Source organism: Dermacentor andersoni, chromosome 10, assembly GCF_023375885.2.
Source record: "Dermacentor andersoni chromosome 10, qqDerAnde1_hic_scaffold, whole genome shotgun sequence".
In the NCBI taxonomy this organism is placed as follows: domain Eukaryota; kingdom Metazoa; phylum Arthropoda; class Arachnida; order Ixodida; family Ixodidae; genus Dermacentor; species Dermacentor andersoni.
Genome location: NC_092823.1, coordinates 68010989 through 68034402, shown reverse-complemented (window position 1 = coordinate 68034402; position 23414 = coordinate 68010989). Strand labels below are relative to the sequence as shown.

The 23414-nt window shown below is 45.1% G+C and overlaps 1 protein-coding gene across 4 annotated transcripts in view; it reads right to left on the bottom strand.

Moving 5' to 3' along the window:
• Nucleotides 1-15776, bottom strand: part of LOC126543989 (uncharacterized) — a 63550-nt gene extending 47774 nt beyond the window's left edge. Inside the window, exons 1-3 of one of the 4 annotated variants that reach the window (XM_055062440.2) lie at nucleotides 15493-15776; nucleotides 12542-12633; nucleotides 11797-11893 (exon numbers count right to left, since the gene is read on the bottom strand). In XM_055062440.2, the coding sequence (XP_054918415.1) occupies nucleotides 11797-11893; nucleotides 12542-12633; nucleotides 15493-15603 (300 nt within the window). In that variant the 5' untranslated portion in view covers nucleotides 15604-15776. The remainder of the gene's footprint in view (nucleotides 1-11796; nucleotides 11894-12541; nucleotides 12634-15492) is intronic. The other 3 variants (XM_055062439.2, XM_050191166.3, XM_050191165.3) reach the window with 3 other exon arrangements.
• Nucleotides 15777-23414: the final 7638 nt, after the last annotated feature.

The following is a 23414-nucleotide window of genomic DNA, read 5'->3' as shown; positions in this document are numbered from 1 at the left end:
GGCAGCAGATGAAGATACGAACGTTTCCCAACATGTTGCCTAATCTACCATCAAAGCACTGCGCTTTGCATCAAAGCACTGCGCTTTGTTGGCGAAAGAGGATGCCATTATTCTATCAAAATGCTGAATTTGATGGGGATGCAACATCTCGCAACACCTCCTGTTGTTTATAAGACAGCCTCTTTCAAAACTGAGGAATACAGAGCACTTGTACACAGCAGCAGCTTCCTGAATGAAGACTTGTGTACATGCAAAAAGAAATGACTCGGTTACATCATCAAGTGTGGGATCTGCTGATGCAGGCATAGTACACCTCTGTCAAAAAATTAGAGGAGAAAAGAATAATGAAGTTCCAGTCACTAGATTCAAAAGAATTAACTTTTTCCCTGTGGCCTCTTCTCCCGTGCCTATGACAAGTCTTCTTCCCATTCACCAAATGGATATAATTATGCGTTGTAGTTCCCACCAACTTTTGCCTAGACAATACTTCGAAACCTAAATGTTAAAATTAAAACCTAAAATACCTAGGAACCACTTTTGCGAAGACCACAGTAGCAAAACTGTGAATCACAAAACTAAGTTTTTATTGGGAGACCTGTGCCCACAAAGGCGTGGCAAGCACAGTCAACAATCGTCGAGAATCTGATCAGCAGGTCAAGCGCATTGGCTTCAACGTAACTTCAGGTAACAAAGGTCGCAACGTAACTGCTGGTGCCCACGTCCCTTCCGGAAAGTACTACACAATTTGCATCCCGTATACAAAATCATTACAAAAAGGTGACAACCGACAACGAATAGAACCATTGATAATATTTGCGAAACTTCCGAAACATGTAAGCACATCCGATAACGTTTAACATTTGTTAGCAGGTGAAAAGCAGTCACCAGAGAAAGATAAACAAGTACACGTGTGGCCGAGCCACAGAGATGCCCGAATAATCAAACATTTCCGAATTATCGGTCGGCGACTTTAAAGAAGCACTGACGTGTACGCACTGACGTGTACTCACGTACTGACATTTTTGCCCATTAAAAAAAAATAAAAGCTGTTTAGCGCATTTGAAATAATGCGGAACTCTCCAACAAACCTCTTGTAACACAGGTTCCATCGTTCCTTCTCAAACCGCATACTTACTAAAGTCATAAAACTTTATGCAGAGCCCTGCGTCTTGCTCTGATCGCCCTTCAACACATGGTTTCGCAGACGTGAGTGAATAATGAAGACATTCAATGGTTTAAGCGTCACATATTTTGCTTGCTAAAAGGAAAAGGCTTGTTGCCAAAAATGGGCACACTCAGAACAGCATCAGGGATATTGCTCTGGCACAAGAGGTAGCCCGGCTGTTCACTCTGATGGTACACCTCTGCGTGCATCTAAAATATTCTAGGCGCCTTAGCAACACCACCTTGAAGTTCTCACACTAGCTTAATGAGATGGATTTTGATGGCATCTGCCACAGGGTTTCTCACAATATACTAGTATTACCTAGACGAAAATCTGCCGCCACTGTCTATGCGAGCTTGCCAAAGGGCAATAAAATAGAAAGGTTGGCTAGTTAGTAGTATTTCATTGTCGTAAGAAACTTAGTGCACAGGAAGACGAGAGACGAAAAAAAGTGACACACAAGAGAAATGATGTTGCATGCAACTTTGTTCGTTCTCATCTCTCCTGCACTCTAACTTCTATACGATGCTAAAGGGCATTGTGCCGCCTTGGGAATGCCGAGATATTTATTTATTTATTTATTTAAAATACTTTCAGGGCCCAAAGGCACTACAGAAAGGAGTGGGGAAGAAATGGCAAGGCGTGCAGCAAACAAACAAACAGAAGTATTACAAGGCGTCTTGTAAAGCGATCTTGAACTGGTGGTCATCAGCAATGCTGGCGATTGTGGAGGGAAGGTGGTTCCATGCGACACTTGTTCTAGGAACAAAAGAGTCATTACACAATTTTGTGCGACAAGAAGGTAGCCCCACCTTGAAGCGATGATCGGTCCTTGAAGATATGTAATGAGGTGGATGAAACAAAACGTCCTTCATCTCGTTGTTATAATAATAGATTTTATGAAAAAGGCTAAGGCGAGATGACTTTCGACGCAACGAAAGGTCAGGCAAGTTTAGGGTTTTCTTCATAGATGTGACACTGGAATGACGTGAATAATTCGACAAGATGAAACGTGCGCCGCGATTCTGAATGGCTTCAAGAGTTTGAATGAGTGTAGTCTGAGTAGGACCCCATATGGAGCATGCGTACTCTAATTTAGAACGTACCAAGGTTTTGCAAAGTGTTAACTTCAGGGACGATGGGGCATCAAAAAAGTTTCGGCGCAGATAACCAAGCATGCGATTGGCGTTGTTAGTTACAAATTCTACATGCGTATTCCACGATAGATTAGAAGAAATGTGAACACCAAGGTATTTATAGCTGTCAACAGATGGTAATGGAATATTATTGAGGCGGTAAGTACGCGGACAATGATTAGTGCTGTGGCGAGAAACCTGCATACTTTTACATTTAGTTGTATTAAGTGTCATGAGCCATTGACTGCACCATTCAAATACCCTATCTAGATCACGTTGCAGATTGAGATAATCGTCATGGTTAGTAATTTTCTGGTAAACCACGCAGTCATCTGCAAACAGTCGGACAGTTGAGGAAGAAAGGCAAGTAGGAAGATCATTAATATAAATCAAGAAGAGCAGAGGGCCCAAAACTGACCCTTGCGGGACACCAGATGTTACGGCAGAATTACGTGAAGAGAAGTCGTTAGCAGTCACATACTGACTACGGTTAGAGAGAAATTCCTTAATCCATGCAAGTACATTGGGGTCTATGTTAAGTTGATTAAGCTTGAAGATAAGTAGGTCGTGTGAAACGGAGTCAAATGCTTTAGCGAAATCTAAATATATGCAATCAGTATCAAAGTCATGATCCGCGTTAATAAACAAGTCGTTAGTAAAACATAACAATTGCGTTTCACACGAAACTAGTTTACGGAATCCATGCTGATAAATGCTGAAGAAGGAATTGGACTCGAGGAATTCAATGAGGTGCGAGTATATTATATGCTCTAGGATTTTTACTGGAATGGATGTTAATGATATGGGGCGGTAATTATTGGGGGAATGTACATCACCAGATTTATGCACAGGGACCACCTTCCCTATCTTCCAATCAGAGGGCAGTGTAGACATCTGTAATGACTGTTGAAGAAGCTTTGACAATATCAGTGCAGAATAAACTTGTGTACACTTCAGCATTTTTGATGAAATACAATCTGGACTGGCCGACGAAGACACTTTTAAGTTGACAATCAGCCTTTCGACACCAACTGCATCAATAGCGATATAATCCATTGGGAAGAAGTTGGTTTTTGGTATATGCGGAAATACTGTGGGAGTGCTCTTATTAAAATGAGTAACGAACACATTGTTCAGAACATTGCAGCATTCGCTTTGAATTACTGGGACATCAGATTGGATTAACTGAATGTGTGTCGTTTTAGTACCGTTAATAATGCTCCAAAATTTACGGGGATTAGAACGAAGTAGCAAAGGAAGAGTTTTATCAAAGAATTCCTTCTTTGCTTTTGAGAGCGCAGTACAGAATTCTCTGTTAAATTTTTGATAGCAAGACCAGTGGTCTATTCTGGCTGTGAATTTTGCGCGTCGAAATATCCGCTTCTTTTTGTTGCGCATGCGCTTTAACATGTTATTGAACCATGGTGAGCGAGTACATGATGAAATATGGGTGTCCGAGGCTTCGTCTCGAATGTGGCTTGGTCTAAAGCACGGTCATGGCCGCACAGATAAAGCTCGCTTAACATTAAATATATCCATAAACTGTTTTCACTCGCAGGTATTACATCTTTCAATGAAGTTTACCTGCCCACAGTGCACAAGCAACCACTGACAAACAAGAACAGGCGACAAAAGAAACCAAAAACCCTGTATATCTCCAACTTGAGTGTGGCCCACTGACACTTTTTGATGATTCACGTAATTGTACATCCAAGCACAAGTCCTCACGATGCAAGAAAAGATGCTTCAAAAAAGAAAGAAAAAAAAAAAGCTTTTCATGTGCTGTTTGAGTGAAGAATGAACCACTGTGAAGGATGAAATGGTGTTAGCCAGGGTGTTGATACTGCGAGAACGATAGCGATCCAAAGAAGCCGCCAGATACCGGCATTCCCATGCATGCAACAGCGGTGCGGCACTTCCCCTCTTGGTAACATTGCAAGAAACTCTATGGTGTCTGCTTGGGCCTACAGTCAAACCCGGCTATATCGAACTCGCAAAAAAACGCCTATCAGTTCGATATAGAGCATAATTCGATATAAGCCTGCTAAATAATTGGATGTCATAAAAGCACATACAATTTATAAAATCACTTTATTAACGAAACTGCTTGGGCAATTTCGCTGCCTGCGACGCACGCACTTCCCCACGTTGTCTAAGGAGTCGGAGCAGCTGAGGCCGCAACCTTCCGCATTCGCGCAGAAGCGCCGGACTAATGCGAGTGCACCAATCACTTCGGAGGATATGGGCAAAGGACCGTAGTTGCTTTCCTCAATGTGCCTACTGTCATTTGTGCTCGGTACGATGTCGGCGATGTAGTCTTCGTTTCCGGGCTCTACCGTGGTCGCGACACCATCATCTGCACTCACAAACTCGTCCACCGTTGATTCGAATGTCCCGGAAATTTTGTCAGCTAGCTCCAAACTTCGGCAACACCGGCAACGGCTTCGTCGCATTCATCAGAATTTACAGTCCTCACCGAGCACCCGTAAACCAGCACGTATGAAGAACCCCTCGTACACGGCCGTGCATATGCGTCGGGCGCCATGGGCACCGGGTTGCGAGTCTGGCCACTTTAGCCCTAATCGTGCCGAGAGTGCTCCTCGGAATCTTGCACGCTGCGGGGACATCCAACTTCTCATCGCGTTCGACGCGATGTATGATTTCGAGCTTCACGACGAAAGGCGAATTCTGCCGCTTCATCACGGCAACACTGCGGGAGAAGGCCCACAAGGCGCAAACACGATAAACCAGAGAAGCAGCCAGACAACTCGCACTTTCGCCATCTTGCACGAAGAGAGCACAAGAGCTTCTGATTGGCTGTCTGAGCAAGCGCTGTAGGCGGGCCAGGATCATCTTTTGCTGGGGAGTGTCGCTAGATAGTGATCTAAAGAAAGGAAGGACGCTTGATTCTGCAACCCGTGTGGGAGCACGGCGAAGCGTCGTCAGGGGAGAGGGGTGGCAAGTGAAAGATGATAGAAAAAGAGGGAGGATGGTGGCCTAATAGACTCCACTATGCGCGACACGGGGAGTGTCGACGGCTCGCCCGAACAGCCCGAGATAGCGCGGTCGCGGTAGGGAGAGCGGTTGGATGGAGCCGCGCCGCCGGGTGTCCCCGCTACCGCGAGGGAAAGCCAACCTCTGGGGGCACTTTTTCGCCGCTTGACGTTCGATATATCGGGAGTCACTGCAATATTTGTTCGATGTAAGCGTAATTTTTGCTATATATACTCATTGTAACTATACCGTGACCAGAAATTGTTCGATATATAGAATAATTCGATGTAAACGGGTTCAATATAGTCGGGTTCGACTGTAGTATGTTCTATCAGCAATGATGGACTACACTGCACCCTAAAAGAGCTGGAGACTGAACTGGACAAGTTTCAAGAACATTTACTGCAGCATAATAGGTAAAAAACTAGAAAACACACTGAAATCCATGACATCGCAGACAAAGCAACGCAGGGGTGGAGCGAAATTTGGTACAATTGGTCTTTAAACTTCATTTCCTCGTTTAGTAATAGATTTATTACCCTAAAAAGAACAACTAGTATTGAGTTCTGAAAGGAGAGCATCAGTCTAGGCTGATTTATTGGTTTTCTTGAGAATCCCTTTAACATTTGTTGCTATAGATGCGACTCAAGCATGGACGGCAGAGCATAAATAAACTTACGGAGCTACCTAATACGTTTCTTGTCAGCAGTAGGACTCATTTTTCACTGTGTCCTTGCCTTTTACTTTAAGACAGTTGCTGCACTTCCCAAATGCTCTGACGCAGAACATAAACAAACTAAGCTGATGCGTCATTTTGCAGCTTCCCTGCTTACGGAAACCATGGTTACCCTAAAAGAATACCGTATATATATTGTCACGTGGTGGTGACGTTGAATAACACAGTAGCAATACTGTGAACAACAAAACAAACTTTTATTGGGCGAACCTGTGCTACACTTAGAGCACAACGATAGCGGCGAACACGCTCGGCGATCGTCGAAAATCTGATCTGCGGGTCAAGCGCGTCGACTTTTATAGAGCAGTCGTCAAATGTTCCAGACTAATCGTTCGGATCCGCGTGCCTTCCACAAAGTTCTATACCATTCGCGTTACGCGATGAAATCAGATAACACAAAGTTCGGCGACAACAGACAGCCGGGTAGAAGCATCGATAACTTTCCAGAAACGTCGGATACATGCAGGCGCGTCCGTCGCTGTGCGATTACAGTTGTTAAGCGGCGAAACGTGGTCGCCCGATAAAGATAAGTACACGTGTCAATACCCCCCTCTTAAAAAGCATCGACCCGATGCTGCAAACAAACGAAGTTAATAAAATAAAGCACTCGTAGCAAAGAAAAGAACAAAAATGACGAAGTTCGTCAGCGTCCGTAAAAGGGTTTAAGGCGCACCACGTGGACCACTTCAGATCGTGCGCGGCACCGCTGTGAATGCGAAATGCCGTCTGGCACGACCTCATAGTCATGAGCGCCTATACGTCGGATGACCTTGTAGGGTCCGAAATAGTGTCGGAGTAGTTTCTCACTGAGTCCGCGTCGGCGTATGGGGGTCCAGACCCAAACACGGTCACCGGGCTGGTACTCGACGAAGCGTCGTCGGAGGTTGTAGTGTCGGCTGTCGGTCCTCTGCTGGCTCTTGATTCGCAGGCGGGCGAGCTGTCGGGCTTCTTCGGCGCGCTGGAGATAGCTAGCGACGTCAACATTCTCTTCGTCAGTTACGTGCGGCAGCATGGCGTCAAGCGTCGTCGGGTTCCTGCCGTAAACCAGCTTAAGCGGCGTGATCTGTGTTGTTTCTCGCACCGCCGTGTTGTACGCAAAGGTTACGTACGGCAGGACCGCGTCCCACGTCTTGTGTTCGACGTCGACGTACATTGCTAGCATGTCGGCAAGGGTCTTGTTCAGGCGTTCCCGTGAGACCATTCGTCTGCGGATGGTAGGCAGTTGTCCTCCTGTGGCTTGTCTGGCTGTACTGCAGAATGGCTTGGATGAGCTCTGCTGTAAAAGCCATTCCTCTGTCGGTGATGAGGACTTCTGGGGCAACATGTCGCAGCAGGATGTTCTCGACGAAAAATTTCGCCACTTCGGCTGCGCTGCCTTTTGGTAGAGCTTTAGTTTCAGCAAAGCGGGTGAGATAGTCCGTCGCCACGACGATCCACTTATTCCCGGATGTTGATATCGGAAGCGGCCCCAACAAATCCATCCCAATCTGCTGGAATGGTCGGCGAGGAGGTTCGATCGGCTGTAGTAATCCTGCTGGCCTTGTCGGTGGTGTCTTGCGTCGTTGACAGTCTCGGCATGTCTTGACGTAACGGGCGACGTCGGCGGTCAGACGCGGCCAGTAATACCTTTCCTGTATTCTCGACAGCGTCCGGGAGAATCCGAGGTGCCCAGCGGTTGGATTGTCATGTAGGGCGTGCAGTATTTCTGGACGCAGCGCTGACGGTACAACAAGAAGGTAGCTGGCGCGGACTGGTGAGAAGTTCTTCACGAGCAGGTTGTTTTGTGGCATGAACGACGACAACCCGCGCTTAAATGCCCAGATTTCGACGATCGCCGAGCGTGTTCGCCGCTATCGTTGTGCTATAAGTGTAGCCTGTTTTGTGGGCACAGGTTCGCCCAATAAAAGCTTGTTTTGTCGTTCACAGTATTGCTACTGTGTTATTCAACGTCACCACCACGTGACATCTGGTGGAGGTGCTTTACGTTCATGTACCGGACGCCCCCGACAAGCCGTAATTCAAGCCCGGACCGCAAAGACAACACCAGCGCCGTCCCGGAACATCGAGCAAGCCGCCGGCTACAGCAGCTGCCCCCAGAACACGGAATTCTACCAGAGACGACCAAGAAGAGCGTCAGAGAAGTTCGTCCAGAGACGACCAAGAAGACAGCCCCAATGGCAGCCGGAGCAGCCCCAATAGTTCTGCAGCAGCCCAGGGAGCCACTGACGTTCCGCGGTTCCACATTTGAGGACCCGGAAAGCTGGCTGGAGACGTATGAGAGGGTCACTAAGTTTAACAGTTGGGACAGCGACGACAAGCTGCGGCATGTCTATTTCGCATTGGAAGACGCCGCCAGGACGTGGTTCGAGAATCGGGAAGCCACCTTAACGACGTGGGACCTGTTCCGAAGCGGCTTCTTGCACACGTTTACAAGCGTCGTGCGAAAAGAGCGAGCCCAAGCTCTACTAGAAACCAGAGTGCAGCTGCCAAACGAGACGATCGCGATCTTCACGGAGGAGATGGCCCGTCTTTTCCGGCACGCCGACCCGGAAATGTCGGAGAAAAAAGTTCGCTTCCTGATGCGCGGCGTCAAGCAAGACCTTTTCGCCGGACTTATTCGTAACCCACCGAAGACTGTGGCTGAGTTTTCTGTAGAGGCATCGATGATCGAGAAAACTCTGGAGATGCGCACCCGGCAATATAACCGCCAGGGGCACACGCCGCAGTATGCCATCCAAGGACTGGGTTCGGACGACCTTCAAGACACCATCAGGGCCATTGTGCGTGAAGAACTGCGCAAGGTCCTGCCTTCGTCGCAGCCTCAAGTAGCTTCGATCGCTGACATCGTGAAAGATGAGGTTCAGCGATCGGTTGGGGTTCCTGAGGTGCAACCTCAATTACCGCAGCCCCAGCCAGAAGCAATGACCTACGCCGCCGTCGCACGCCATCAAGGTCCCCCTCCGCGACCACGCCAGGGCCCTGCAACGACGCAATTCCGTCGTCCGCCGCCACCGCCGCCAGCACGCCCACCCGTCGCCCAGCGCACCTACGCAAAGAAGACGGACATTTGGCGAGCCCCCGACCACCGTCCGCTCTGCTATCACTGCGGAGAAGCCGGCCATGTGTATCGCCGATGCCCATACCGGGAGATGGGACTGCGAGGTTTCGCCGTCAATGCTCCGCGCCCGCAGCGAGGTGAACGCCCTCGCGATATCGCTGACTACCTCGCCGCTACTCAGTGGAGCTCTCGACGACCGTCGCGTTCGCCATCACCAGGCCACTACCTGTCGCCGCAGCGCCGACCATACACTGGCCCAGCCCAGGGCCGGTCAGCGAGCCCGTATCCGGAAAACTAAAAGCAGCAACCGATGGAGGTGCGGTTGCTGTTCGTCGAACTGACGAAGATCCTCCGCCGCCGACGAAGACGACGAAGAAACCATCTCGACGACCTAATGACGACACGCCGCCGTCCCGACGAAGTCAGGAAGCCAAGACTACACCGACGAAAGACGACTTGACGTTCTAGCTTTAGTTCAACACGACACAGCCGTGATCCGACGCCAAGACCTAACTGCAACGCCAGACAAAGAACCACCGATCTCGACGTGCTTCTCGACGGCCACGCAGTTACCGCCTTAGTGGACACAGGGGCTGATTACTCCGTCATGAGTGGACACATCGCCGCCCAGTTGAAGAAGGTTAAGACTGCATGAGAAGGCCCTCAAATTCTGACCGCTGGAGGACACCTGATTACGCCGACTGGAATCTGCATGGCAAGAATTACCATTCATGACCAGACTTACCCCGCACCTCCACCAGATGTCATGTGGTGGTGACGTTGAATAACACAGTAGCAATACTGTGAACGACAAAACAAACTTTTATTGGGCGAACCTGTGCCCACAAAACAGGCTACACTTATAGCACAACGATAGCGGCGAACACGCTCGGCGATCGTCGAAAATCTGATCTGCGGGTCAAGCGCGTCAGCTTTTATAGAGCAGTCGTCGAATGTTCCAGACTAATCGTTCGGATCCGCGTGCCTTCCACAAAGTTCTACACCATTCGCGTTACGCGATGAAATCAGATAACACAAAGTTCGGCGACAACAGACAGCCGGGTAGAAGCATCGATAACTTTCCAGAAACGTTGGATACATGCAGGCGCGTCCGTCGCTGTGCGATTACAGTTGTTCAGCGGCAAAACGTGGTCGCCCGATAAAGATAAGTACACGTGTCAATATTGTAAGCATCCCACAGTATGCTAAATGCCAAGGCCAACATCTTCACATTAAACGGAACGGAATGTGAACTCCGAAACCGAGTGCTGCAGAAAAAATAAATTGTATTAGTATGCTCCTTAACTAAATTTCATAAACGAAGGAAAAGGCTCTCAGTGCAAGCAAAGGCATACCTTGCACGCCATTTTTTTTTCATACTAAAATTGCTTGTCCCTTAAAGGGCCCTTCACCAGGTCTGGCCATGTTGAGCTGCAAGTGCCACATATACAATATGCGCTAATGATCGTGTTTTCTAAGTATTACATCGCTATGCCCCGCAGAAAGAGCTGAAATTTCAAACCGAATGCCGTTTGCCCTTCTCCTCGTGGGCGCTGTGCTCCCAGCCGGAGAGTCAACATATATTGTGTGCCTATGTACATCATACTTCTGCGACGTTGCTCGTAATGACACGTGACTTCTAGAATTATTCAAGGCAACATCTGTAATTTGTGCAGTCTGCTGCTTCAATAGATGAATTAAAGTTTAGAGAAATAATAAAACACACAAGCCGAATGTCTGCATGTTCTTGTTTTACTTCCCACTGCAGCAAGAGAGATGGTCTTCCGTTTTGTCTGCTTGTTCACACATTCTGCAGTCGCACGCACAGACAATGAGAGTATGCCATTTTCCATCGTGTTCCAGCCCGTTATCTTGCTTTGCAATGCGCTTGCGTCTGCCTCAGAGCTCATGACGTACAGACTTTTAGCGCTAGGCAGGTGTTCTCGTGCACAGCATGCATAATCGTGCGCTGCACGAAACGAAGCAAATGCAACAGCTCACACGCAACACCGTCAGCAGAAGTGTGCCACGCAGCGAAACAGCGAGGAAAAAAAAAGGGGGAAGGCGGGGTCCTTGACATATGCGTCGCCCGATCCTCGAGCTCCAGTATGGGAAAATGCAGGGAAGGGATTTCGCTTGTGGAGGTTAGATGGGGCAAGTGGAGAGAGTGTCTCCCTTGGCAATGGCCCTCGCCTCCCGAAATCACGGGTTCACGACACTGAAATAGTTCTGTCTTGGCTATTAATGAAGCGATTTGAAAAATTCTTGAGGCAGAATGCTCCCTAGAGTGCACGTAACAACTTCCAGCATATAACTGAAATTTTCGATGTGGCTTGGTGAGGGGCCCTTTAAGTCATGCCATGTGACCACTGTTTTCTCCAACAAGCACGCAGCAGTGGAAGCCCAGTCCATAGGCATGGCATAAACACACAAACGAACTAATTAACATTATAGTTAAGATCATAATATACAGTAAAATACGTGGCGCTGAAAAGAATACGAATGCCCATCTACTGCCCATGATGTGCTCCCCTTGCCAAGACGCGCATTTAAGCAATCACTAAGCTGAACTGACGTAACACTGCAGTTTCCAGCAGGAACCCAACAAAATAACAATAAATGAGACACCTGATACCACATACTATGTAGTAAATGTGACAGCAGTCATAGGCTGTTCCATATGCCAGCAAGTGTAGATGCAACTAACCCTGAGCAGCCGCTGCCTTGCAAGGGAGCCCGACTTGCGCAGGATGCCTTCAGTCGACGCATGCGAAAGGAGCACTCGGAGGCTCTCGTCCAAGAACCTGCCACGGAAAAAAAAACCAATAAGCTTTGGTTTCTCATACTAGTTGCACTGGAAGCTATAAAGGCACACCTGCAGTGGCAGGCAATGGGTTGACTTTGACTGCGTTCTTCGGCATGCAGCTAATAAAAATGGGAGCGCTTTTTGCATTCTGCCTTTATCTGAATCTGGTCGTCGCAGCTGGGAATCGAATCGGCAACCTAGCGCCCGGCAGGAGAACACTGTAGGCACAGCGTCACCACAAAAGCCGAGAGAAAAAACAAAAACAATGAAACAAGGGGCATTCAAAGCTACAAAAAGGGCAACACAACGTTGATACAGTATGCCTCAAAATTTCATTTCACATTTCTTTCGGCAGTAAAGGTTCAACATTATGAAATAAAGATGTCTGATGCAACCACATTCTCACATTTAGGCAGCCTTTATGCAAAATTGCAGCCACAATTTGCATCACCAGCCTTTGCTTACTTTAAATTTCACCGCGATTCCGAAAACAACTGGAGCTTTCCTCAATTCTGAAGCTACCAATGGCTGTGACACTGGCAACTTCAGTGCTAGCGCTGCGTCGTTTGAATTTCAAGCAGCAATGGCACTGGAGTTAGCGGTGTTATGGCCCAAAAAGCACCACATTGAGACAAAAGCGACACACCAGGGCACCGTTAACCCAGCCACCAGGTGCGAAGACTGCTGCGGCTGTTCCAAGATGTCCAAACCAAACAGCGGCCATCCATTAGACGTTGCCTGCACAAAGCGTTCGAGAGGTACAAAGCATGCTCAATCATAAACACACCCGAAACACAGCGAAAGACACTAAGTGGCACTGCAATTATTCAATTTGCAACCGGACAATAAACTATGCTGTCTATTATTGGGTAAATTTAAAGTTAACAGTGTGAGCAGCAGAATTACGGGATGTGAAAACGACAATTGCTTTACAGTTTGCTACAGAACATCAAAAGGTGCTGTCCAAAGAAAATAATGAACAGTGACATAATACTTTCATGAATAAAACAAAATCTGTTTCAAATTTAGCCAGTCATGCTTTGTCACAGTGAATAAAAGGTGCACATCCTAACGCAGTATTCGTTGTAGCAAAGCAAATGCGATTGTGAGCAGTCCAACCAGCAGCAGAAAGTGAGAACATGCATCTATTCTTCTATACACTATGGCGATCAATGCACAAAAAATGTGTTTTGGGTGCTTGTGCCAGGTATGAACAAATAAAAGAGCCTTTCGCAACAAAGGTTTGGAAACTTTGCTGTGCCAAATGAAGTTCTGGCAAAACAGCTAACTATAACACATCAAGTTATTAGTGTTATTCATATACTGCATAACTAAGCATACCACAACGAACACCATTTAGTATGAGCCACTAAGCGATTGAACTGAATATTTGGGAAGCTGAAAGCAAAATTTTTTAGATGAGCAGCTGCACGTTAATTTGCTTATATAGAGCAGAAAATATAATGAAAAGAAAGTACAACAAAATGTTGCAATTAATGCCATTTACAAGTATGCTGAAATCCAGCAATTAATCGTAGAACTCAAGGATCAGCACAATGACTGCCATGAGAATCTCAACAATAAGTAATGCAAGACTGAATGCATCAAATTATTGACTGAACCAAATGTTCAAAATGCAAATGAGGTAAGGCAGTGAAACATTAGCAGTGGAGCCCAACAAGGTTGTTAAAAGGCCTGTGTTATTCATTCAGTTGCACTATAAAAAAATCAGTCCAAAATTGTACACAAGCCCTCCCCGACCCCCCCCCCCCCCCCATGCCCTGGCTATTCTAGTCCCTGAAGCAACAGTGAGCTCCATTAAAAGCTTACAGAAGTATACAGAAATTTAGAGAATTCTGCATGCATCCCAAAAAATAATGCCTTTACACTTAGGCCGACTCCGAGCTACCACAGCAATTTTATGGCGTGCATATAAGGAAACTAATTTTAGAAAATTAACTTCAAAGGTATTTTTCCATGCACAAAATTTTATTCAAAATAGCATCCTTCAGCATAGTGCGGCTGCTGCCAGAAGTTATGCATACATTGTAGTTCCTGCAATAGTTTTGAACTGGGATTTCCTTCAGAGCGCTTGTTGTGGCAACTTGCACATTTTCAGGTCCGATAATGGTCTGCTTTTTTGAAGTTGGATTTGAGAGCTAGGGAAAGATGAAAAAGCCACCCAAAGCGTGTAGGTACGGTGGTTTGAAACGGTGTTACTATGGCTTGCTCTGCACTGAGCATCACAGGCGGAACTGCACTGAGTATCACTGAACAGAGCATTGCATTCCGACCCATGATGCAACACACAAACAGCTGTCCGTTTTGCAAGCAATCTGCACTCTATAAAGGCTCAGAAGAAATTGAGCTGTGTTGCTCTCGCAAACTGACAAGCCTGAAGGCTTGTCACTCTCTCAATGAGCATATGCTTAGACAAAACTAATGGTTATGACTACCTATTGAAAGCGATGCTTTATTTTTCTATTGCATACATCAGAAATCAGGGTTCTCAGTTTCCAATGTGACTTTGAAATTATGGGGTTTTCCAATCCGACAAATTGAATTCCGGGGTTTTACGTCCCGAAACCACGATACGATTATGAGGCACGCCGTGGTGGGGGACTGCGAAATACTTTGGACCACCTGGGGTTCTTTAACGAGCACCCAATGCACGGTACAGGGTCGTTTTTTGCATTTCGCCTACGTCGAAATGCGGCCAGGATTCGATCCCGCGACCTCGTGCTTAGCAGTGCCACGCCAAAGCCACCGAGCAACCACGGCGGGTATAAAAGTTCTTAACCAATTTTTTTGGACTGCGTTCCTTTTCATTCAGCATGCTTTCTTCCGACCAGACGACTTTCTCATGGACAGAACGCGAGTCAAAGGGCACTGTATGTTTGTCCAAAGATTATATGGATATCTTTATAGATAATCACCGTCGAGTGCTGTCGAAAACCGTACGGAAAAGAAACAGCCCGGTCTAACGAAACCAATTGACTATGCTGAATAATTAGGGGCTCGAAACTTAAAAGTATCTTTCAAATTATTTGACCTAAACCATCAAAACATTCTCGAGTGACCTGCCAAAACGCTTAGATGCAGTAGTATTTTCTTATGTCACTTCGATGCTCATGATCAAACGGTAAATGTATAGGGAATGAATGGGTCACTCTATGCATCTCACATTTCTTTTACTTCTTCAATTTCGCTAGGTTCGTTTATGTGACTTCCCTCTAGATGCAGTTTGTTTTGGACCTGTTGGCTATCGGTCCAATTATTGTATACACATTTTTGATGCTGAACTTAAAAAAGCTGAAGGAATGTTTGATTGAAGCTGGCCCAGCACTGCAACTTTCGGATACGGAAATTAAAACCGGAGCGACTAGAACGCCGACCGATAAAGTGCACCTCGTTTTGCGAGCTTTCCGTGTTGTTCTAGCACAGCACACTCCGCTCGCTTTACTTGTGCAAAATTTAAATAACGCCGGCGACGAGGCCATTTCGCTTACCAGTGCGGACATTCAAGGATATAACGAAGAGCTCCTTTCAGCTCGTGGAGCTTGCACTCCAGCAAGCTGGGTTCCAATAACGGCCTACCTGTTTGCCCGTAGACGGCGTCGACTTGAGGCAAGGAACTCGAAGGCCCATGCGCCGCAGTTCGTTGGCAGCCAGCTGCCTTTCGGAATCGGCGGTGTCCGGGACGGACATCTTCGTGTTCAAACGTGGGTTGCGGCTCTGCGAACTGCGTTTAATAACCGGCCCGAAAAATCCGCCCCTGAAGTCACTCTGGCAGTACACAAGCAGCACAACGGGCGTGCGTCCCCTCCAGATTTTCAAGTTTCGTGCCAAACCGGAAGTCAAGCCGAGGTTCTGCTCAAACTTGCAACGGCTTTTGCGCCTGTGCTGCCGTCACCCGTGTGGTCAGGTGGATTGTGCTGTAAAAGTAATAAAAGCAACAAAAGGTAACATTTTTTCTGTTGTTTACCATTGAAGAAGCGAAGAACAAACTTTAAAGTACGGTGATTAGTAAGTAACAATAAATTAATGAACATTTACACAAGTGCTTACAGCGCCAGAAGACATAATGCGGTGCTCTCACTTATAAGCATCCCAAACAAGAAATTTCATATTTTTGTACAAGTACAAAAATAACCGACTCTAGAATTTGAGGCGTTAGTTGCACTTAGAACATTTGTTTGGAAAGGCATTGTTTATTTGTGTATTCATACGATGGTGCTGAAGCTGCTGTTTACCTTTTTTTGCATAGAGTTTCGTTTTTATTTCAGCATTTTGCAGCGAACTCGCTAACGCACTATGCGCTGTGTAAGCTATGTAGCATTGTCCGCCGCTCATGCAAGGTGATGTCATCCGGCCTGAAGGCTGTTTCACATGCTGCGACTGCAACGACGAAAATCGGTGCTGTCGCACGCGTCGCAATGCGATTTTTACAGGGCTCATTTCACATGATTGCGATTTTAACAATGCGACTGGTGCGACGCCCAGGGTTGCTGACTGCCAGGTTTCGTGGCACACGCTGCATAATTTTTTTATTGTAGTGAATAAAACGTTGACACTATAATATTATTGACTTCTCTTGATAAGAAGCAAATAATATGTACGTTTACTAATTTAAAAACGTTAGTTAAGATTTGTCTTGGAATGCGCGACGGCGGTTTCTGTAGTTCAGTGCGACATCGCGCACGTAAACAGCTGTTCGCAGGTGGTTCAGCGCTGTGTGTTGTCTTATCTACCTTCTATGACCGTTTCGTTCTGCCTGCGCTACAACAATCTACAAGATGACCTATCGACAAGTTCATATAGCTACCCTCACCGCTTATGCAGTATTCGGAATTCGGCTGCCACGAAGTTCTCGTGTCAGCCCAACAAGATCCTCGCGCTACCCGTGCTCGGCGTCAGCTCCTGGAGAAATGATGCGTGTATATTGCCCGTAATTGCGCTTATGTGGTGCCTGATCCTAGCCATATTCTTGCGCCAAAAGCAACAAGAAGCACCAACCCGAAAGCCCGCGTGTGCCCCTGAACGAAGCCTCAAATGATCTGTGTGATTACTGGACGTGGGATGAAAATTGTGTTGTGAAATTCAACCTTAGCGCTAGCCTGGTTCATCCATCGCCGTGCTTGCGCTGCGAATATATATATGGGAGCCCTCTCTAAACATTTCTAAAGGCGCAAAAGCCGACGCATCAAATGTTTCGAGCAGTTACCGTCACTTTTGTAGAAACCTGTACGTTGTAACACAGCATTATAAAAGACACGCTTCTCGTCCACTTTGTGTCTCGCGCTGGTAGTATACTCGGAACTTCTAACAAGAAGACCATATCAATACGCGCTATTCTCATGTAGGATCCTAGGCCGACGGTAGGCGCACTTGCCGTAGAATTTTTCGGCTTTCTGCTCAGCCTCGCACGCCGCTCACGGTTAGCCTGTCTTGTGGAAATAAATATTATTATTATATTATTAATGTTATAAAACATTATAGTTCCTTCGCAGTAATTTATAGCAATCATCCAGATTTCTTAAGCTAGTCATGCATTTAACATGTATTAGATCAACATTGTTACGACATGCTTATGGGAGTCATTTCAAACTAGGTTGCTCAGCCAGAGAAAGTACAAATGCAAGTCTCAATGTTTATTCCAATTTAATATTCCTAAACAGATTATAGTGGCAGAATTTTATGCCTGCTTGCACTTCCTGCAATTCAATGTTCAGAGCTGGAAAAACGGATTCCTTTTCTTGCTGTCGAAAGGCTGATTCAATGTCGATAGCAAGCTATAATTATTCATTTCGAGAGTGTTAAGCAATTACTATATCTCTAAGCTTATCAATGCGTTTTTGTTCCACGAACACAATTAGGTTTTCCTCTCCCTCTCATTGACAGCCATGGAATGAAACTGTTCACTTTCATAAGTATCAGGATGCAAACATTCTAGAGTTTGTCCTGAGCATTTGTCGGCATCCTATAGTGTGCATGTTTGTATCAAGTTCTGGTGTTACAATCGCAGTGATCTACACATATTGTTATATTGCAACAAACAAATTTATTTAACTTTGTTTTCAAATCTGCAATGTGGCCATGCAGTAACGACCACATTAATAAGCAAAAAAAAAAACTGCAGATGCAGTGTACGTGTTGGAATCTATGCGAAGTGAAGTTTTTGTCAAGTGGTCAATTAAATGCTGTTAAAGTAACTGCAATATATACAATTTGTCTTATTTTCAACATCCAACATGTCATCTTTTGCAAGGTTTGCTTATGCACCGCATAGGTCACAAGCTTAATGTCATGTAATCTTTATGCATTACACTGTTCACAAACCATACCGAAATGCAAACGGCAGTTAATGTACATGCACGCTGCGAGACATCAACACAGTGACGTTTGTTGAGCAAGGAATGGTGTGAGGTGTATGCAGATGAATGAATGACGTGCTTATGTACTTATTTATATACCTCGCAGGCTGCAAGGTTGGAGTATTATACAAGGGGGAATAAAAAAGTTGTTACAAAAGGAAGAAGGGCACAACATTAAGACAAAAAACAGCAGTAAGAGCAGTACCAATACATTGCACCAACTAGCCCAAAGTGTTTTACTGGCACAACATTATACAATACTTAACAATCAATAACAGAAAAAGTTACTGCCCATGCACCCTGTACAGACGGTAAACCAGCGAAGCTGAAATGTGCGGCCCCGGTGTTTATCACTGGGTTAATTCCAATGGTTTATTCAGGTCTTTCTATATTATTGGTTATGTCTGTGTTTCTTAATGAGGTTATGCACATGTTTGGCTTGGGTTTATCACATTGTTTATTTGGAATGCCACACATTGCACTTTGCAAGATCACCATCATGGAAAGTGCAATGAGTGGTTCATTGTGTTAATCCAGCGGGCCCATCAAAGCCTTTCTGAATTATGTTACGCACTTGCATTTTGTAATGCGTTAATCATAATGTTTATGACTCAGTTATGCACTGTAGTTACCAAGTGACACACCGGGGCTGCACATTTCATTTAATTAAATACAGGGACACATTTTCGAACCTATTGGGAAGTCGGAGACTGCTGCACGTGCGCTCTGCTGCTAGAGAGAAACGACGTCACTATCGGTCTAGCCAATGGCCCACCACACCTTTGCTGCGAGATAATAATGACATCATGATCTTGTCTTAACCGCATCCCCCTCTGTGTCCCTTCCCTGCAATAATACGCAGATAAATGTATGTTTGAAATGCATAAGCATTTCTATGTCTACCCAACATGAAATTTCTCTGTCCATCATGCAAGGCGAATGCAATGGCTCACACCCCCTTAAACAATGGCTCATACCCCTACAGTAGGGTTTTTGGGATCGGACCACGAGTGTTTCGCCTAGGCATATACAGCTTCACTGTAAAAAGAATGAACACCTTTCTGCTAGAGACCAAGACAATCATGAGGTATATAAACAAATGAAAGTTTATTGAACATGCCGAGTAAATGCTGGTTGACAAGCAATAAATCGAATTTACACAAAAAGCAGAAGCAAGATCTGATGTGTGTCCATACTGATCCCAACAGGAAACGCATCCATCTCTGAAAGTGTACCAGCGGCCATGCTGACGCAAGATTCTCCCAGTGTCTTTGCATCTACAGCTTCCATGATTTCTCTGGGCAGCCGATCTCCACAGAATGCTAGCTTCTTCCTTTACAATGCACTCTCCACATCTGAGCGTGCATTGTAGAGGAAGAAGCTAGCATTCTGTGCAGATCGGCTGCCTAGAGAAATTACGGAAGCTGTAGATCTAAAAATGCTGGGTTAATCTTGTCAGCACGGCCTCCATTAGAAATGGATGCATTTCCTGTCAGGAAACGCACATGAATTTTTGCTTCTCCTTTTCGTGTATGTTCAGTCTATTGCTTGTCAGCGAGCATTTACTCGGTGTGTACATTAAACTTTTGGTTGATAGATCATCTCGGTTTTCTTGTTCGTCCTATGTGTTCTCTGGTGCCATTTGCAGCCAGGCTATTCATATTTTTTTTAGACTGCAACAAGTCACTTTAATAGCCCTCATGATACCTTATAAAATCTTTTATTTGGCCAATGTAGCAAGACTGTACAGTGTGAAGCAGTAAGAACAGGGTACGTTAACTTCTAATTAAAAGGTTTATTGTGAAAATGCAGTGATCTATAAAGGTTACCACAAAGTAGTACAGCAATAAAACCTGATAAAGACTAGTGCTTGATGAAACCAAACATAAAAGCAGGAAAGGGAGAAAATACATATAGATATACAAGTCCAGGGAAAAAAGAACATTGTGATCACCAAGCGTGCATGTGGCTACCTTCCAGGAAACTCCTTTTTTTCCAAATGGCATGGAACTGGAAGAATGTGCTTGCATCAGCAAGCTGTCAGTCTGTCTATTGGAATAACAACAGTGTTTCTTGAAAGGTGCTGGCATGCAGGATTGGCAATTGTAATGATTTTTTCCTGCACTTGGAATTTTTCTCTATTTTCTTTCTGTAGCATTTTTATTTGTTTGGCTGCATCAAGCACCAATCTTTATCTATCCTTCAAAGATGTATTTCTTTTTCTGGGGAAATCTGTTGCGCTTTAGTTAATAATGAATACACACAAACTCATCTAGTTTTCAGTTATTATGTCGGGCTTATAAGCCCGCTTGTGTCCTGGAATATCTGCATGGCTATGTATCCTGTAATTTAATTTCTGGCCATGTGCTTGCAAGTCGCGTGTCAATTTCCTGATTTTCCTGACAATCTTGTATGATGTGCAGGCCCAGACAGTTTCTGGTGAATCCATGCAGGGTGTTGTACAGGGTGTAATCTGCACTACAAGTGCTGCTTTGAATGCTTTCATTTCAGTTTTTATAGGTGTAGGATGACCTGGAGTGGTACTCACTTATATGGGGTTTAGTTTTATGTAGTGTCATACTACTGTTACACTGCTATTGCCAGATCAGTGTACTATATGTGCCTTATGTTTGCTTGCATCTTCATGATTAGCAACCTCCTCTGTGTGTTTGGCAGTTGCATATAGTCTCCTGGCCTAATTTTTTGCCCCCATATTTCACGATATGGGCCTGTTGTGTTTCAAGTTCAGGTACTCCCGAGGTTGTGTTTCTGAAGGGAGGGGTAGTCATCTTTGCATCTCATATGCTAGTTGGCATAGTATGTTGGGACGAGGTTCTGAGCTCTTGAGACAAAGAATTTTGCTGCAGGCTGCAACTCTACTCTGTCTAGGTGCTTGTTCGTTAGCTCTTTCTCATAGAGGTCTTCAAGCATGGTAAAGTTGGAAAGACCTATTATTACTACCTGATGCCTGTATTCGATCAGTTGTCTTTTTTGTGTGCTGCTGGTAATTCATACCGTACTATACCTTGGACACAAGCACAGCATCTGTGATTTTCCATAGTATCCACTCGTCCACCCCCATTATTTCGAGATTATTCTTTTCACCAGGTGTGGAAGTTGCGTCCAGGCATTGCATAATTGTTTCACCCACGTGCTGGCTCTGCCGTCATGGGCATACACTAGCTGAGGATTTGTAGATGTTGACTTACAGGCATATTTGTCCAGCTATGTGGATCACAATGTGTAATCTGGGCAGTTCTTGATTCTAGCCTTTTTTTTTTTTCGCCGTCGATATGAGCTGACTTATCAGAAAGCGAGAGGCCAGACTGGCCAAGAAAGTCTGCAGTGTTGTTGAGGGCTTGTTGCATCATTCTTGATTTCTGTATAAGATAGCTTTCCCACAGACTGTAATACACCATAGGCTGTAGTGTTTCTTGTAGTATGCCCGCGTTGTTGGTGTGTGTCGGCCAAATGTACCTCAAACTCTCACCTGGAATTTTCTGTCTTTCAGAAATTTACTGTTTAAGTGCTCTACCAGAAATGTTTTTGCTCATCGTTCTTCTTATTAGAGTAGCATGAGTTACTGCTGTTAAAAGCCTCTTCACTCTCTTCATTCCTTCATAAGCGGTATTACACAATGTCCTGCAATAAAGTTTCTGCTGCTTATGGCCCACTCATATCTGCCAGAAGGGACAACTCTTGAAAAAGGTTTTCTTTGTGCTATGTGTGCGACGTAGCATGAGCATTCATGCCTTGACATTTATACATCTGTAGAACCAGCTTCCTACTTGCTATACCTGATCATGCTTATTTGTGCAGTTCTGTTGAACAATACATATTGATCCAATGAATATTTACACACTCGAATTATCACGAAAGATGGTTGTTTTACAATTCTGCCCTTTGCTTTCTATTGGTGCATAAGCATGCCCCCCTATGTTTCAGTGAAAGGTGATGAACTAAATCTAAGTGCAAGAGCTTTTTTTTTTCACCTACGACTCCCATCAAAATACGACTTCCATGGCTGGCAAATCAACCCCTCGCCTTGTGTTAGCAGCAGAATGCTATAGCCACAGTGGCAGGTGAACAAATTGAAGAACGATATGTCTGTCTATAATTTTTTTTCTTGCCTGTATGTAAGTAAAGTTTGGAATAAGTTTGTCACTGCAAACAAGCCCAGTTTGTGGTCTTTTATTGAATAAACTACATGTTGTGTATAGTTGAAATGCAGAAATTTGTTCTAAAATTCTCGGGTGATATATGTTCTTGCAAGTAGCATGGTAGTTCATTACTTATAAAGATAGTAATCGTAGCGGATATCGTTACATGGGTTTACACACCAATATATGTGATCACAAACTTATTAGAAACTTACTAGAAACATGTAAGGCATGAATGTTTCTGCACACTTGATCAGCTGTGAACGTGCAAGAACTGCTTCTACTGGCTGACTTCACTGCACAGTTTTGATTTACTTTTCTTCAGCGTGTCGTTTTATACTGTTTTATCCCCACAAGAACAGGCCGTTTGCCTGGTTTTCGCATTGTTGCACGAGTTCTACATGATTGTGCAGGAGGGTACGTTGTCACTGTGCCACTATAGCAAGCAATTTACTTAATCTACTAGCTGTACAGTTAATTACTTGCAGAGCAAGTGTTCATACAGATGCAGTAAGGATACAAAGTCCGCAACATAGTCAATGTTTATTGGTTTCTGTGCAAGGAAAAAAAAATTCTCCAGTGAAGAGGTGCAACTTAACGCGCATGTAATATTTTATTCAAGCCACGGATTTAATGCTATCGTAGCAAATTCATTACGACAGCTTACACTTTTGCTCTGTCAAATTTAATAAGAGGCAAGATAAGCTTTCAAGATGCATCGGGAAATTCATGCTTGAAAACCGACAAGAAAATGCAACTGAACGGTACCGCGTTCAGCGCAACGTTGAAACTTCGGGTACTTTGCTGTCTTGTCATTTGCCCTTGCCGAGGTTGAAATAATTCAAGCTGCTCCGTAAGCGCGATTTTTGCATGCTACTCAACAAAAGAAAATTGTGACGACCTCGTCGTCTGCTGGGGATCGAACACGTCCTAGCACTGACAACTCACAAAGGCGTACGAAGCAAACGTGAAAATGCACTTTATT